This window comes from Cervus canadensis, chromosome 12, assembly GCF_019320065.1.
Source record: "Cervus canadensis isolate Bull #8, Minnesota chromosome 12, ASM1932006v1, whole genome shotgun sequence".
In the NCBI taxonomy this organism is placed as follows: domain Eukaryota; kingdom Metazoa; phylum Chordata; class Mammalia; order Artiodactyla; family Cervidae; genus Cervus; species Cervus canadensis.
In genome coordinates this window covers 40,817,991-40,836,312 of record NC_057397.1, presented here as the reverse complement: position 1 = coordinate 40,836,312, position 18,322 = coordinate 40,817,991, and the positions used below count along the sequence as shown (strand labels likewise).

The 18,322-nt window shown below is 39.0% G+C and overlaps 1 protein-coding gene across 1 annotated transcript in view; it reads right to left on the bottom strand.

Annotated features, from left to right (window-relative positions):
* The window catches only part of STMN2 (stathmin 2), a 56,246-nt gene that overhangs the window by 25,163 nt on the left and 12,761 nt on the right, over nt 1-18,322 (bottom strand). The window contains exon 2 of the mRNA XM_043484103.1: nt 1,661-1,756. Coding sequence (XP_043340038.1) covers nt 1,661-1,756 — 96 coding nt within the window. The remainder of the gene's footprint in view (nt 1-1,660; nt 1,757-18,322) is intronic.

Sequence of the window (18,322 nt, the reverse complement as noted above, 5' to 3'; positions counted from 1 at the left end):
CAGTGTATTTGTTGACTGAATGAACTTATACAAAGTAAGCATGGGCCTGCATTCTAATGAGAATTTTGGTTGGAAACTGAACTTTATTTGCATGAAAGGCATTCCTTTGTGAAACAGTTAATTCATATTCATGATGGTTATGCCACGAAAGAATCAATTTGGAAGAAAAACTCCTTTGAGTCCTGGAATATTTTAAAGGCAGAGAAGCAGTTAACTGCCATAGATCCCTTTGCCTTACCTGTAATGTATTTCCTTACACACATGTAAAAGAAAAAATTGTCATGAGCCAAACAGGTAGCCAAACATCCCTCATTTTTACTACACATATAACAGCCCCAAACATTTTGATAAATGGACAGAATTAAGTGAAGATGGGTTTCCCGGGTGGTGCTAGTGGTAAAGAATTTGTCTGCTAATGCAGGAGATGCAAGAGACGTGGGTTTGATCCCTGGGTCAGGAAGATCCCCTGGAGAAGGAAATGGCAGCCCACTCCAGTATTCTTGCCTGGGAAATCCCATGGACAGAGGAGCCTGATGGGCTATGGTCCATGGGGTCACAAAGAGTGGGACATGACTGCACTGAGCACATATACATCACATCAAGTGAAGATGGCATTCTTGATAATAACGGCTACCATTCTGAATGCTTACAAGAGGACAGGCTCAGTGCTAAACGTGAAACCATTTAAATGCCACAAACTTGCATTAAACCATTTAAACTCCACAAAAACACTGGTAGGAAGATACTAGAGTTAAATAAGGCTCAAAGAATCTGAGTCACCTGCCCAAGGTCAGGCAGACAGTGGCAGCACCAGGATGGTCATCAAACTAAGCAGAATGAACCAGGATAAATCAAACCAAAAGGTTTTCACTGCAAAATAAGGTTCATAGCTATGCCAATCATTCAGGATTTTCATTTAAAATCCTCTTTATCTGGACTTCAGTCATAAGTCAGTTTTATTATTGGAGCGTATTAGGTTGTTGAGATGCATACAGAAAATACGGGGATTTTATAAAGACCATGTGTACTAAGTTGTTTCTGTCGTGTCTGACTCTTTGCAACGTTATGGACTAGACTACAAGGCTCCTCTGTCCACGGGATTTCCATGGCCAGAGGAGCGATAATACTCCAGGCAATAATACTGGAGTGAGTTTCCATGTCCTTTTCCAGGGGATCTTCCCAACCCAGGAATCAAACCCACGTCTCTTATGTCTCCTGCATTGGCACTAGTGCCACCTAAGAAACCTTTATAAAGACTACATTAACGCATAAACTGCTGGTGGCTGATTTTCTTTCCTGAGTTTTCTAACTATAAAGCATTTTCTTGCAAACTGTGATCTTCTCTAATTATAGCTTAGTATATTATGTTATTTGCAAAGAGAAGCTTTGAACGTATTGCGGATGTTGATATGCTGGATAAGATGGCTGATAACAACTCAGCCATCTTTCTTAAAAGACATGAATGTGCTGTTATTAGCATCAAACTCATATTGTTTTCAGCAAATAGCAATCAATAAGACCCATTAGCGAGACCTGGCAAGTCAATAGCAAGATCTACAAAATATTGATTTCATTATATGAGGAGCTGTGAGAGAGAAGCAACCACATCCAAGCTTTTTAAGCTGGTCCAGCCAGCAGGGGCATTTTGTAGGCAACTCACCATCGTAAGTATAGATGTTGATGTTGCGAGGTTCCGGGTAGAAGCAAGAGCAGATCAAGGACAGCATGGACAGTTCCTTCATTTTTTCCTTGTAGGCTGAAACAAACAGCTCAAGATTAGCAAGTCTCATTTCCTGAATTTCCTCTGAATGCTTCATTTCATCTGAATAATTGTTATAGCCTCTTGTAGAATTAAAGTTGGCAGGGACTCTCACAAATTCGATGCAAACAGAACTCTGGGGTGCATATTTCTTATTACAGAGGACATAAAATGCAAATTACTGCAGGTTAGGTAAGAAGTGAGGGGAAGGGAGCTAGAGAAAGAAAGGAAGGTAGAAGGAATTGAGATCCAGCAAGGTAGGAGGGAGAGACAAGAAAGATACGGAGGAAACGGAAACAGAAAAAATGGACAGATAGGTTCATTCTATACACGTGTGCACAGGTCTGTTGTATGTAAGTCAGCTTCAGGAGGTGTGCTTTGTTAAATCTGAATGGCCACATATTCATTTGGGAAGAGGCAGAGAATTCATCAGGACAACTGTTAAGCAAGTACATCTTCCAGGGACCAGTGTGCTGCCTTCTCTTCATCCCCAAGTGCAGTTTCATTTATCTCTCTCTTTACACACAACAACAAACCTGGACCAGAGATCTGATAAGGATCTCCCTTCCTCTCTGCGCACTCAGTTCAGATGCCAAGCAGCTGCAGGGATTCGGACCTCCTTCCTTCTTAATCCCTCCCAACCCCTATTTCATTTTTCTCTTTTCCTCTCAAGAAGCCTCCTGCCTAGGTGACCATGGGGGCCTCTTATCACTGTTGGCCATCACTGAGACAACAGATGGGGATAAGGAGGTGGGATTCTCTAACCTTTGTTGATTATTAATTCTCAAGAATAATCAATTAAGGAAAATGAAAGAGGAATCATAGAGAGATTTTGTTCACTAACTTATGAGAATGTATAAACAGATGGTGAGGTCCTAACATATTGAACCTCACAGGGACCTAGTGCCTCTTGGCAGGGTCTTCTGATGGTTATGCATCCCATGGGAGAGGAGTGCCTTGGGAAGGTGAGAACTCGCAGAAGATTGTTTGGGCATTATTGCCAGGTGCATCTGTGGTTAGCCAGAAGAAAATAGAGTCAATATCTGGATGCTTTAGAGGTACACAAATTTAGGTTGGGAAGGTTCTAAGAGATCATTTAGTCAACTGTCTACCCACCTTACCATCAATTTTGCAAATGAAATGGACCACAGAGGCTGAAGTCATATATTACTAGTGACCATGTTAGGGTCTTGATAAAATGTAGTAAATCAAGGTCTTAACTTGCTAAGAGGTTTCTAGCTCTACTTTCAAGATGAGCTTTAGTGTGTTAAGAGGGCTGGACATGCTTGTGAAATTGTCTAGGCAAGAATACTGGAGTGGGTAGCCATTCCCTTCTCCAGGGGATCTCCCCAAACCAGGGATTGAACCTGGATCTCCTGCACTGCAGGTGATTCTTTACCATCTGAGTCACCAGGGAAGCCCTGTGAACTGCATACAAAGGTCAAATATTGCCATATTGCATATGGTTCAACATAACACACCTTGAGCCTCTCTAAAAGAATCTCCCTCCCTATTTAGCTTATTTCTTTAAAATAAGCAACACAATTTGCCTTGTACCAAAAGAGCTCTGCTAATACCCATTCTCAGAGATTTTATTGAATGCCTTTGGAATTTTAGAAGGCTGAAACTATATTTCTTTGTCTTATGTGTCTATTTAGTTAATAAAATTATGTCCCTTATAAAGGTTCAAGCCAATCTTCACATGGATGTTCAGTGCGAATCACAATATCACATGAGAACATTCTGAGGTTCAATGTGTGTAATTCCATGAGCTGATTAAAACCAAACAGCAAAGCTTTGTAGCTTATAAGTCTTTTAGTAAGAGGACGCCATATGGTATCTGAAATACTTTGCAAAATTAAGCACATATTAGAAGCACATATTAAAGATTATCAACCTTATTAAGGAAGGGCAATCAAAAACCAAAATAAAAGATATTTTGTCTAGGAAAGGGAACCCTCCTACATTGTTGGTGGGGATGTAAACTAGAGCAGCCACTGTGGAAAACAGTATGTATGGAGTTTCCTTAAAAAAAAAAAAAAAAAGAGCTACCATATGATCCAGCAATTCCTCTCCTGAGCATATATTTGGAAAAGATGAAAACTCTAATTGGAAAGATACATGCATCCCAAAGTTCATAGCTGCACTATTCATAATAGCCAATGCATAGAAACAAACCAATTTCCCATCAACTATATATATATATGTATTACATTATTCTGATAATATATATTATATATATAATAAAAAAGAATGATATATTGCCATTTTCATCAACATAGATGGACCTAGAGAATATCAAACTAAGTCAGAGAAAGACAAATATTATATGATATCACTTATATGTGGAACTTAAAAAATAATACAAATGAATCTATATACAAAACAGAAACAGTCTCATAGGCATAGAAAACAAACTTACAGTTACCAAGTGGAAAGGAATTGGGGGCAGGGGTAAATTATAAGTATGGGATTAACAGGTACAAACTACTACACCTAAGATAGATAAGCAACAAGGCTTTGCTGAATGGCACAGGGAACAATATTCAATATCTTGTAATAATCTATAATGGAAAGTAATGTGAAAAAAATATAATGGAATCACATTGTTGTATACCTGAAACTAACACAATATTGTAAATCAACTATACTTCAGTTAAAAAAAAGACTTTCCTTCTTACAGCGGTTACAGATTAAAGGTGTAGAAGAAAAAGATTTCCTGCAAAAGAAAATACTCCTCACCATCAGTCCTTAGTTCCTTGGAAATGCAGTTCACTAATTTTCAGGAAGGTCACTCACTGCTCTAATTGTACTTGATATGGGTGTACACGTTGTCAGGAACCAACACGTTTGGCGCCCATGTGTAATGTATAACTGTGACTGATAGAAACACTTGTTCTTTCTTCTCTGAGGTGGTCTGGGGACAGCCCCAGTTTGTGGGTGATTTCTTTCTTAGCCTCCTTCTTTTTCACTGGGGTATGGTAGCTTTAAAATGTTGCTAGTTTCTGCTGTAAAATTAAGTGAATCAGCTATCTCTATACAGATATCCCCTCCCTTTTGGTCCTCCCTCCCTCCCCCATCTAGGTCATCACAGAGCACCGATGAGCTCCCTGCTGTATACAGTAGGTTCCCACTAGCTATCTGTTTTACACATGACAGTGCACTTTGATTATTTCTAAAAATCAGGACCTGTGACTCTATATGGCATGATTGACTGTCTAGCAGTAGATATGGCGTAGAGTTTCACTCCTACAGTTGCTCTGAATCCTGCTGCTGCTGCTGCTGCTAAGTCGCTTCAGTCATGTCGGACTCTGGGTGACCCCATAGACAGCAGCCCACCAGGCTCCCCCGTCCCTGGGATTCTCCAGGCAAGAACACTGGAGTGGGTTGCCATTTCCTTCTCCAATGCATGAAAGTGAAAAGTGAAAGTGAAGTCGCTCAGTCGTGTCCGACTCTTTGTGACCCCATGGACTGCAGCCTACCAGACTTCTCTGTCCATGGGATTTTCCAGGCAAGTGTACTGGAGTGGGGTGCCATTGCCTTCTCCGCTCTGAATCCTAGGGAACCCCTTAAAGCCAGTTGAAACCACAGCCCAAGCAAATTCTGATGGTTGCCAAGTAGCAAAGGCAGACTGTGAAGAAGGGTCTCTTCCTCCCTGGCTCCATTACCCACTTTCCCCCAGGTGACACTTCCCTTTCTAATCCTCTCATCTACATCCTTCCCAAGATCTGAATCTCAATTCAGATCCCTGCTCCTCACTGTTTCCCTCTCTTAGGGCTGCTATCCACGTTGATCTCCTATTGTCCTTAGGAGGCTGTAATACCTAATCTTTATTATATTGTTCTACTTGATTATATACTGCTTAGGCCCCTTCACTGGAAGGACTGATGCTGAAGCTGAAGCTCCAGTACTTTGGCCACCTGATGCAAAAAGCCGACTCATTGGAAAAGACCCTGATGCTGGGAAAGATTGAAGGCAGGAGAATGGGGTGGTAGAGAATGAGATAAAGATAGCATCTCTGACTCAGTGGACGTAATTAGAGCAAACTCTGGGCTTTCCAGGTGGTGCTAGTGGTAAATAACCTGCCTACCAATGCAGGAGACATAAAAGACACTGGGTTTGATCCCTGGGTCAGAGAGATCCCCTCAGGGAGGAAATGGCAACCCATTCCAGTATCTTTGCCTGGAGAATCTCTTGGACAGAGGAACCTGGTGGGCTATAGTCCACGGGGTTGCAAAGAGTCGGAGATGACTTAGCAACTGAACAAGACTCCTTCATTACTACTTTTGATGTGTACTTTTTGTTTACTAAACTAAGCTCTTTAAAGGCAAATGTTGCATCTTACTCATTTATAAACTAATTTACAGCATAGTCCTGAATGGAACAGAAGGCAGTTGCTTTGTGAATCATTGTTGGCTATTTTGTTCATTGATTTTGAATGTCTCTCAATTAAAAAGTGTTTATGGTCAGTATCCATGGTCAACAGTTTCTGTGAGGCATTATGAAATTACAAAGAGATATAATATATGTGTCCTCATTCTTAGGAGCTTTCAAGTCAGGGAAGTGAAGTATACAGATGTAAAAAGCGATAGTGTGAAACTGAATGTGTTAGTTGCTCAATCATATCTGACTCTTTGCGACCCCATGGACTATAGACCACCAGGCTCCTCTGTCCATGGAATTCTCTAGACAAGAATACTGGAGTGGGTTGCCATTCCCTTTTCCAGAGGATCTTCCCAACCCAGGGATCGAACCCTGGTCCCCTTCACTGCAGGCAGATTCTTTAACATGTGAGCCACCAGGGAAGCTAAAAAGTGATAGAAACACATGCAAAATAAGCTAAGTGTCAAATAGAGGCACAGATGAATCGTACTAGAAATTCAAAAGAACCTCCAAGTCCTGGGTTTGTGGAGAGGGTGGTCAGGAATGACTTTATAGTTAGAGTTGCCGTATTTAAAGCAAATAAAAATACCAACATCTAGTTAAGTTTTAATCCAAATATTGCATGGGACATACTGAAAGCCATTCTATGCTTTTCTGAAATTCAACTTTAACTGATTATCTTGTATTTTATTGGGTTCACCAAAAAGCTTATTTGGGTTTTTTTTATAACAAGTTCCCAAATGAACATTTTGACCAATCCAATATATGGCGGCCAGAGCCAAGTGGACTGTAACTGTAAGCCTGAGTAGAGGAGAGGGAAGCAAAGAAGAGAGAAGCCAAATTTATTATTGTTGACATGGAAATGGTCTTCTAAAGAGACCGTATGGAAAACTTTTATGGGTGGAACAGTGAGTTCACTTAAGGATGAATGACGCAGCTCATTCCAGGGAGCATCTTTCACCTCCTAATCTTTGTGAATGGCGTCTCAAAGACTCTGCCACAAAGGGGTGTTAGAAGCTGTGCCCTGATAGGAAGTCTTCTTTGAGGTCAGCTGTGTGCCAGGATTTTCGGTAAGATGTTTTGAATTTTTGCTCATGTAAAAGGATGGTTGTGACTTAAACCATTATGTTTATATTAAAACAAACATGAATATATACTAAAATGTTAGTATTTTAAGAATTTTAAATGTGTAAATGTAAAAGAAATTTGAACCTGAGAGTTTGACCCCACCCTTAGGAATATCTACTTCCCTTGTGGCTCAGATGGTAAAGCTCTCCTTAGATAGATTTGGCCATTTTATTGAGGAAAGACACAAGGAGACGCACTGAATAAAGTTAAGAAACAAGTCTGTCTGCAATGCAGGAGATCTGGGTTCGATCCCTGGGTTGGGAAGATTCCCTGGAGAAGGAAATGGCAACCCACTCCAGTACTCTTGCCGAGAAAATTCCATGGACGGAGGAGCCTGGTGCAGGCTACTGTTCATGGGGTTGCAAAGAGTTGGACACGACTAAGTGACTTCACTTTTACTTTAGGAATATTTATGTGAGAAAGTTTGAGAAGCACATAGTTGGCATTGGTTTGATTTTCGGTTAAGTTCTGGTTTGCCTGTATCACCCTGGTTTAAGCCCATTAATGACATCCTCTTTCATGGTTGGAAAATTTGTCTGTTACAAGTCATCCTAGCAATAGGTAGCCGTTGAACATTTTGAAAGTGGAATTACCTGATAAAAGGCTCTTCTTAGATCTATTTGGCCATTTTGTTCAGGAAAGACACCAGGAGACACATTGAATAAAGTTAAGAAACAACTGAATAAAGTTCAGTAGAGAATGCAGTGTGACTTTGGGAAATGGTAATGCAGAGGAACTGAACTGAACTAAACGCAGAGGAAAAGGAAAGAGAAGATGCAAGGGATTTTATGAAAGGTGAATTGATAGAAATTTGGAGTCAAGGGTAGATGGAAGAGGGTGAGAGAGCCTCATGGCTGGGTAGCCAAGGGAAGCTTTCCAGAGAAAGTGTTGCTAAAAATGAGTCCAGTAAGATAAGTTGGCTTTGCAGAAAACAGACCATGGGTTGAAGTACTGAAATATATATAATTTGGGTAAACTTTTTTATTACCAATAAACCAAATCCCAAGCAAGTGCAAATGCTATTAGAAACATGTTATTTCTATTGAATAGAAATTGAATTTCACTATTGAAATTTCACCCTTTGAATTGACAATCATTTCCTTCATTGGTTTTTGGAAGTCAGCATATATTAATCTTTTCACTATGCTCAACACCAAACAGAGTGTGCGTGCTTGTAAGGATGTGGGCGGAGGCAGGTAATTCCATATAATAGTTTTCATTGTTGGCTGCATTTGCTATTAACTATTAATGTTTTCAAGTAAGTGTATTTCTCTAGTAAATTCATTTAAAATTCAACCCACAAGATGTATAATGATTTTATAGCAATATCCACTTAACCTAATGGTGTATGAACACATAGTTTTCCATTTTTTCCAAGTGGCTACAATGAACTCTGAATAATAGCAATGTGGATGCTAAGTCGCTTCAGTCATGTCTGACTCTTTCTGACCCCATGGACTGTAGCCTGCTGACTCTTCTGTCCATGGGATTTCCCAGGCAAGAATACTGGAATGGGTTGCCATTTCCTTCTCCAGGGGATCTTCCTGACCCAGGGATCAAACCTGGGTCTCCCGCATTGCAGGGAGATTCTTTACCATCTGAGCCACCAGGGAAGCAGATGGTAAAGAATCTGCCTGCAATGCAGGAGACCTGGGTTCAATCCCTGGGTTGGGAACACATAACATTTATATTATATATGTATAAAATTGTTTCTCCCATTCTTCTAAATATATATCAGACTCTAACCCTTTGCTTAAACTTTCAAATACATCTTAATTTTATACAATTGTGTTTCAACAAGAAAACGATGTATATTATTCATGGCAATATACTGCATTGTTTTTGAAAGGTCCAAATAATTAAAAATGAGTTTTTAAAAAACGTTCAGTTTTGTATTTCACCTGGCTTGTGTGGGAGTGGCCATTAATATGACTTCTCATACTCACTTTGTTATTTGACTTGGAATCAGCAGTATCACAAAAACATCATTTGCTTACTCATTCTGAGAAAAATTTTATTTGACTCCTCAGTTTTGGCTAATGCTGAGTGTAAAAAAAGTGATATGTATTAGACTTTCTATTAACACATGAAAGACAGCTATGGAATGCTCTGGAAATATCATTTATATACTATTTTGGGAGGAAATACGTCATAATCGCTGAATGGGCTGCTTGTCTGTGTCCCCACAGAACAGTGTTCTTAACATCTGTGTGAGCAGACATTCAGGGCATTGACCACTTGGCTATGGACTTGTGTTTCAGGGGCCCTGATGAAGGAAGCTCAGGGTCTGTTAGCACCTTCCTTTCTCATGTTTCTCCTGTGATCATCTTAGTCCAGCAGAGGTTTTTTTTTTTTTTTGCAAGTCCTAAAATACACAACTTGGAGTCAACCTAAATTTCTTCTTTTGAAAGGTCTCTAGGCAGAAAGTAAAGGGCCAAGGTAGATGATATACAGAATGTAGGATATAGTTCCCTAGCACTGGTTTCACAGCAAGTATATTTGCATTGATTTCTAAGAGATTTCATTGACATTTGAAGCTTTCCAATTTGTTACATATAAACAGTAAATTAAAAGCACTCTTTCTTTGGGGGAAAGAAGCATTTCCAGGTAGGGGAATCTTTAGAATCTGGAAAATGGGGGTGACAGTTGAGGATATTCTTGGTAATACTCTGGGTGCTGGTGACACAGTTTCAATGACATAAAGGGAGAAACAAGGTCCTCGGCTAATCAGTTCTAAAAAGACTCATTTATACCCACAATCATTAAACATTGAACCCACACTCTACCACTGATCTTCTAACTGTCTTCCTCTCTAGCCCTCCTATTTTCTAAGTCTTCAAATAGGTGAGAATCAGTTACCTATAAGCTCTTTTTTTTGATGCTTTATTCATGTCATAAATTAAGCTCCTGCTGCTCACTTTAACTTGATTTTAACTATATTGTGTGTGTGTGTGTGTATGTGTGTGTTTGTGTGTGTGTTGCATTTGGTAGTCTGATTGTTTTGGGGTCTTAGAATCTCAGATCAGATTATTTTCTAAAACTCAGATTTATCATCCCATTTAGAAATACTTTCAAGAGCCCCATCACTGATTTTCCTCTTGAAGGATGAAATGCATGAAAATGACTTTATTTAAAGCATTTGCATACTATATTGGCTTCTATCTGGGCCCTAAAAAAACTTTGCTTGATGAATACATAATTGAGAACTCAACATTTACATGAAAAAGAAATCTCAGATTTTTCAAGATCTATTTTAACATCCCAGAAGATCTCTGATATGAGGTAATGGTCTAGATATTTCTGCCATGATGATGTAATGCTAATTGGCTTAGAATAAATATGGATTCAGCTGGTATTTATTCTATGCACATCTCCCCATAAGAATTACGATCTCCTAAGCTATAATAGCCACAGAGGTTTTGAAAAGTTAATATTTTGATCAGCCAAAGCAGCATATTTTTTTCTGTAGGAATAGATATCAAATCAAATCAAGGGACATTTAAGAAGGTCAAAGCTGTACAACGCATCATTGGATTTTACAGAAGCATATGAGACTCTTAAATTTCAATTCCATTGATAACTGGTCAAATAGTTGTAACAAGGAAAAGAAACTGGGTGACCTGATTCAGTCCCTGGGGTCAAAACTGTAATAAAAGCAGTAAATTGTATCAACTTGGAACTTTACACCTTACTCTTACTTCCAAGTCAAACGTCTGTTGAGTTTAATGGGAATTTAACCATGCAGGGTGCTATTCTTTTATCTTTTCCTGTGATGAAAGAAATTCTTGTAGTCTTACATGGAGACCAAACTACACTGTGGTTTACACAAGAGTAATGGAAGCACTTTATTTTGTCTGCAAGTCAAGATTTTATTACCAAGCCTAATTTTAGGTATCAAAGGATATATTTTTCTTAAGTCTTCAGCAGTAGTCACAAGCCTAGGATGATAGCTAAATTAGTTGGGACTAAAATGAGAGAAAACCAGAGTGAAAGAACAGTCTGTTCATGTGACTGAGTGAAGTTCTCATAGTGCAATGGGTTTTTTCCTCCCTTTTTCCCTAGTCTTCCCTGTGGTCTCCTAAACCAGAAAGTGTTAGTTGCTCAGCTGTGTCTGACTCTTTGCAACCGCATGGACTGTAACCCACCAGGCTCCACTGTCCATGGAATTCTCCAGGCAAGAATATTGGAGTGCTTTGCCATACCCCTCCGCAGGGGATCTTCCTGAACCAGGGATCAAACCTGGGTGTCCTGCATTGCAGGCAGATTCTTTACCATCTGAGACACCAGGAAAGGGCCCTTCAGGGGCTGCCATGATGTTCTCTGAATTGTGTCTCCAAAATGGCTAAATGTGACACCCAACTCATTTAAATCTTGTCCTATTACTTTTAAACTTTTGACTGAGAGTAGAAAAATACTTTGTACCCATTCTTAGTTCAGCAAAACTCATACTTCTTATGCAGACTGACTATGGTATAAATTCTAGAATCAAAAATGTTGTGTCATCAATGAGGAGGATATTGGTTTCTTTATTCTTTTTGTTGTAACATGTAGCCTTTCTCTAGAAAATAAGCTCTGGGTTCCCCTTCCCATGGATTTTAGAATTAAGTCTGACTATGATTCATGTTTCTGAATTGCAAAAGGAAGTATAAAATTGCATATATGGTGAATTTCCTATTATAGTCTCAGTCCAAGCAAGAACTTTCAGAAATGAAAAATGCAATACTTTTCTGACAAGTGAGAAACAAAAAAAACTAATATAAGATTCACATAACTTTATCTCACTTAATAGGCCAGTTGACTTTTCTCTTGAATTGATCAGTGGTTTAGATGCTGAAGATACAATGAATTAAAAGGGAGTCCTCTCTGTCATTACAAGATGGGGTTGCCTATCTTCAGATAATGGAATATGCTAATTTATACAGAACATTAAAAAGAAAACAATCTGATTAAGCAGGGATTCTGCAATAATTTGTGGGGCAATTCGTATTAGTTGTGTGTGTGTGTGTGCTCGGTCGCTTCAGCCATGTCTGACTCTTTGCGACCTTATGGACTGTAGCCTGCTAGGCTCCCCTTTCCATGGGATTCTCCAGGCAAGAATACTGGAGTGGATTGCCATGAGCCACCTGGGAAGTCCCCTGTTAGTTATATCCTGATTTAATTCCTCTATCAATCTGAAAATTTGCTAGAAGTTGAAACCATAGTTCTTGAAGTTTTCACACAAACCTCTACTCCCTTGGAATGGTGGAATGTTTCTATGCATTTGAAGAGTTCCATATTGTTGTTTTAGTTCTGAACGGATCTTAAAAAATCCTTACTACTTGTAATAGTTACTAGCATCAACTGAGAATAAAAGAAGCATTTAACTTACTGGTATTGTTAAATAATACTTAATAAGTTTCCATTGACTAGAATTCCTATCTGGGTAGTATACAAACTGTATTTATAGCAGTCTCCCTAAAATTTTTCTTCGGAAATGAATGGTATATAAATGATTAATAGACAATATTTCAGGAAAAGGCCAAAAAAGCCTCATATAGGAGGTATTTTGCTTGCTCCTCAAAACCTAAGGAGAATTCTAGAGTCTCAATGTAGGTAACATTGACTCACTAGTGCTCTGAAAGTTGGATTTTCAAAGCAAGTTTCTCAGAGTTCTATTCTAGTCAACCATTCAAAACCTGTGTATTAAATGCCTAGGTAACTGGAGGGGGGAACAAAACCTGAGCAGCCGGGTAAATTTCTTCCCCCGAGTGAAAACAAATCTTGTGACCTTGCTAGTCACACTTAAGTAATATGTCCTACAGTCATTTTGTGTCATAGAGAATAGAACAAACAAATATATATTTAAAGAAAAACAGAAAATAGACACATTATCAAAATTTAGAACTCCTACCAATATTAAAAGACAACAACTGAGTGATATTCTTCTTGAATATCTCTGGGAATGGATGAAAGTACCAGAGCATTTGAAATGAAGGTGAAGTCTCTTAATGGTACAGCTTCCACTGGGTGATTACCTTCAGCATCCATTTTCGAGGCAGCCAAACAGTGTGGAAGGAATTTTGAGGTTAACCTAAATATGCCATGGAAATTGCTTTCTGTTTTGAAAATCAAATGCTACTTCCTCAAGCTTGACCACCTAAAGACTCATTTTCTGAAATAGGATTCTTTCCATCATATACTTGAACTTATGTTAAGTATAATTTCCTGCAAGGGATGCAAAGCAATATAAAAAGCAAGTAAGTAAAATGTCAGAAGCTTCTGAATTCCCCAGTCAATTTTGGGTCATGACTGTTACAAACAAGATCAAAATATAAAAGGCAACGTGGTCCAAGAGAAGTTTTCTAAGTTTTCTTTCTTTCACATCTTTTTGTTTCTTCTGGAAATAAAAGCTCTTCTAAGAAATGGTCATTTTCAGTGGCACAAAAGTTTTATATGCTTATACTAAGATAACTGTAGCTTTGTTAAGTTATTGTTCTTTGCGTGACAAAATATCCTTTTGCCTTTTTTTTTTTTTTTGGTAATAAAGCAAATGGCTACAGAAAGGCTAAAGATACTGAAATTTCGGTTTTGATTATTTGAAATAAGCAATATATGTCATGAAAAGTCCAGAAATGTTTAAAAAGTAACTGTATGTTCTCTTAAGGGTGGATTTCATAACACATTTAACCTATAAGATACAAATAAAAATAACTGAGTGATCAGGAGAGTTTGTTCATACTTTGAGGAAATATATTATTACTGAGGAAATAATGTAACAAAACATTATTATGTTCTGGTTATGCATTGTTTTTCTGCTTCTATGAAATCTGGTTGACTTGAATTGGTGAGCACTATTTCTCAAAAACTTACTTTAAGATCATCAACATAAATATTATTAGGTCTGCATTTTGTTTAATGCAATTGGAATCACTAGCCATAGCATCTCAGAACTGGAAGGAAGAGCAGAACTTTGAAGTTATCTCAGAACTTAAGATTTTTATGTTAAGACTTTGGACAAGCTATTTAATTTCTCTGGACTTTTTTTTTTTTTCCTTCTCATTGACAGTTAGTATTCCCAAGCTCTGGAATTGTATGATTCTACAAATTTAGCAATTTTGTCTATAAATGGATTAGCTTTCTCATTACATGCTGATTCATTCTTTTGTGTTTTCTCCGCTAAGGGTTTCCATTATCTACCTTCTTTTAAACAAATTATTTTAAGCTATTACATTTTTAAAGAAAAGGAAAACTTTCTCTTCATATTTTTTCTTTGTAAATTTTCCTCTTACCAAAACTTTGTATTTAATAATAAATATTTACATGATAGACACAAAATGTTATATATAATGTGATTCATAAAGCTACTCATGGATTGAATTTCAAATTGTCTAACTATTTGAGCAAACAACTTTACCCCATACTACATGGAAGATCAATTTTTGGCTTTAAATATGTATCTATTTTCACAATGAGGCAGACTAGGTGATGCATAAAATGTAAAGTTTTGGATGCCATCTGGAGTTCTTTTTGAGTTCATAATACTCATTCTTAAGATATGAGAAATATTACATATAATTATAACTGGTTGAGTGAGATCAGAATAAACTAGCATCTTATTTTCTTTATGTAGCAAGTAGCCCTTGACTTGGTCATAAACATTCCTAATTAAAAACCTGAAGGCAAAATGGTATCAAGTGTTTGACCTATATAGATAAATATGAATTGAAATTTGGCATAATAAATTGCTGATATTATTTTAAAAATCACAGCTTGGTAATACATAATACTTACAGGCACAATATGGGATTTCCTTTATGTTCTGTTTTCTCTAGATTTGTTCAGCCTAAACACATTCATAAAAAAGTGTACTTGTGGTTTGGGATATTATTCACAAGTTCAAAGAAGTGTCTAAGTAATAATATATAGAGCAGGACAGAGGATCTGAATACTAGGTTAAGGTGAAAATTCAGAAATGGCTCTAATGGTTGTGACTTCCGAAACACAGGAGGGACTCAAACTTGATGGTTTCCATTGCAAGGGGCTTTGAGTCTCTTCTCCTTTCAAAGCCACAGGCATATTCCTGGCTTGTTTCATAAAGCTTAGCCGTTATTCCTCTACTGCTGTGTTTGCTGTTAATCATTTCTCCCCAAGCGTATTTAAGGTTTGAGGGTGAGAGACGGCGTCTTATTTAATGTGTGTACAGAGTTGTGTGAGGCGGTTGCGCTCAATTGCTCAGCTGTGTCCGACTCTTTGCAACTCTACGGACTGTAGCCCGCCAGGCTCCTCTGTCCTTGGGACTTTCCAGGCAAGAATACTGGAGTGGGCTGCCAGTTCCTTCTCCAGGGGTGTGGCAGTTAGTGTTCTATAAATGCTAACCTTTTGGTGGCTGAGCAGGGAGGAGCTGCCACCAGCTGCAAATGACACCAGCCCGCCCCACCCCCACCGTTTCCCTGTCCCCCACCCCCCGATCTCTCTGTGGCTCAGCTGGCTTACCCACAGAGAAGAGGTGAAGAGTGGGGGGTTAAGAGCCCAGATGTTGGACCCAGACTGAGCTCATTGATTCTCTCCAGTAAATTGACTAACTTCCTTTTATGCTATAGACAGGAATTGCTGTGGTTTGCAGTGGCCTGCTTCTGTCACTTGGCCCTTATCCCACAGCTGTAACTATGGCGATAGTTTCAAATGGTGCTAGTTAGTAACACAATAACTGCTCAGTTTCAAGGCAAAATTTAAGCAACCCGCTCAGCCTGTCTTTCATAAGGTCAGCTTCACAGCTGGTAATCACGTCCCTCTATGTAAGGAGAAAAAAAGAGGTAGGTAAATGTTTCCTCTGCATTCATTTATGGGTTCCGTTGCTTTTCTGGGCTTTCCCGGTGGCTCAGCTGGTAAAGAATCTGCCTGCAATGCAGGAGACTCTGGTTCGATCCTGGGGTTGGGAAGATCCCCTGGAGAAGAGAATGGCAACCCACTCCAGTATTCTGGTCTGGAGAACTGACTGCCAGGCTCCACTCCACGGGATTTTCCAGGCAAGAATACTGGAGTGGGTTGCCATTTCCTTCTCCAGGGGATCTTCCCAACCCAGGGATTGAACCTGGGTCTCCTGCATTACAGGCGGACTCTTTACCAGCTGAGCCACCAGGGAAGCCCATAATACTGACTAAAGATGAATAAATATTACCTTGGCATAATAGAAAAAATGTGAGTAAGAACTCAAGACTTACGCTCTAGTTCAGGATCTATCTGACTTTAACAAATATATTAAACCTTCTAGATATGAGTTAATCCAAAAAACAGGGGTAGGATAGGATATCACTGTAGACTCAATTAAATGACGTTTCATGAAACTGAAGCGCTAACTAGTACAAGATATTGTTATAAAGATTAATCCTCTCTAACTTGTTCTTTATTTTTTGACTTTTGAAGTCCTGCAGAGTGTGGCTATAGTGAAATGCTGTGGCATCTTTCTTCTTGTAATTCTGAGACTTCTCTTCATCCTTATCTCATAATTACTGAACACAGATGGAGCCCCTGCTGTATCCAAGGGAGGCTGTAGGCTGTGTTGCCCACGCAGGTTCCAGGGTCAGATTGATTTGTTTCAAATCCTCGCCCGAGCGCCTACTAGCTGTGGGTGACTTGCCCTCCCTCCCTTGCTCACCTGTGAAGTGGGGATGGTAATCATCTTAAGGTATTTGGCAGTTTCACTACACTCAGCACACTAAATACTCAATGCACATTAGCCAGCAGTATTATTACTGCCAGCCGCGAGGGTGCGGTAGGGGAGATGAGGTACAGGAAATGTGGTTCTGGCCTAAAAGAAACCCTTAGTATAGTTGCATATAAGACAAATAATGTCTGTAGCAAAACACGAAGTCAAGAACCATTCTTGGCAAGGCAGCTGGAGCAAATAGAGACAGCTTGAGACCTGAAACCTGCCTCTGCCCTGAACAATGTGTGTGACTTCCAGAAAGTTACAGAACTTCCTGCGGCTTCTCCTTTCCTTCCTTGTCAAGCGGGGATAATAAAACCTGTTTAAAAGTTGCCATAAAAATGAAATAGGAAAAAGGGCAGAGGGGTATGTGACGTGTCACTGGTTTCTGCATAGAAGGGAGACAATAAATGACAAGGAATATGATGACCACAAAAAGGTGCTACCAGTCAGTATACGGCTAATTGCCAAGCGCATTGCTAGATGGTAAACCTGTCGAGTTCACAGCAAGAAAGATCAAGGAGAGCTAGATGTGAAGTTGATTTGCAAAGCCTGCTTGCTTCTTTTTGCTTCTAGGAGACCAAATTCTTTTTCAGAAGCAGTTCTGAGAAATCTTATTTGACTTAGCTGACTGGTCCTTATTCCATGTATTCAGTGTTCACTTCTAAAATTTATCAAAAGTGATAAAATGTTGGCTATTTGTTGTCAGTAGCAGCAAAAGTGGGTAGGCATTTATTCTTTTCAGCTATGTAAGCAAGTCATAAAATTCATTGCTCTCTCCCAATTTATATATTTTTCTGCAGTTCTTTTACTGACAATGAATGTGTGTGAGTGCGTCAGTCACTCAGTCATGTCCAACTCTTTGCAACCCCATGGATTGTAGCCTGCCAGGCTCATCTGTCCATGGAACTCTCCAGGCAAGAATACTGGAATGTGCTGCCATTTCCTTCTTCAGGGGATCTACATGACCCAGAGACTGAATCCATGCCTCTTGAATTGCAGGCAGATTCTTTACCATCTGAGCCACCAGGGAAACCCCAACACACACAGAGCAGCAAAAGTGGGTATGCGTTTATTCTTTTCAGCTCTGCAAGCAGGTCATAAAATTCACTGTTCTCTCCCAAGTTACATTTTTCTGTGACTCTTCTCTTGCATATGTTGGAATGTAGCTTCCTGCAACTCAAAACCAATACAGACTGCTACTGTGTAGGTTTAAAAAATTCATTTTAAGAAAAATTACAGCGGATGGAATCCAATTCTTTCAAAGCAGCTTAATTCAATATTTCTTCAATGTTAATGCTGAGCTTATAAAAAATGTTCATCCTAGATACTGAATTGCATTTTCTTTTATTTGTTCTACTACTAAG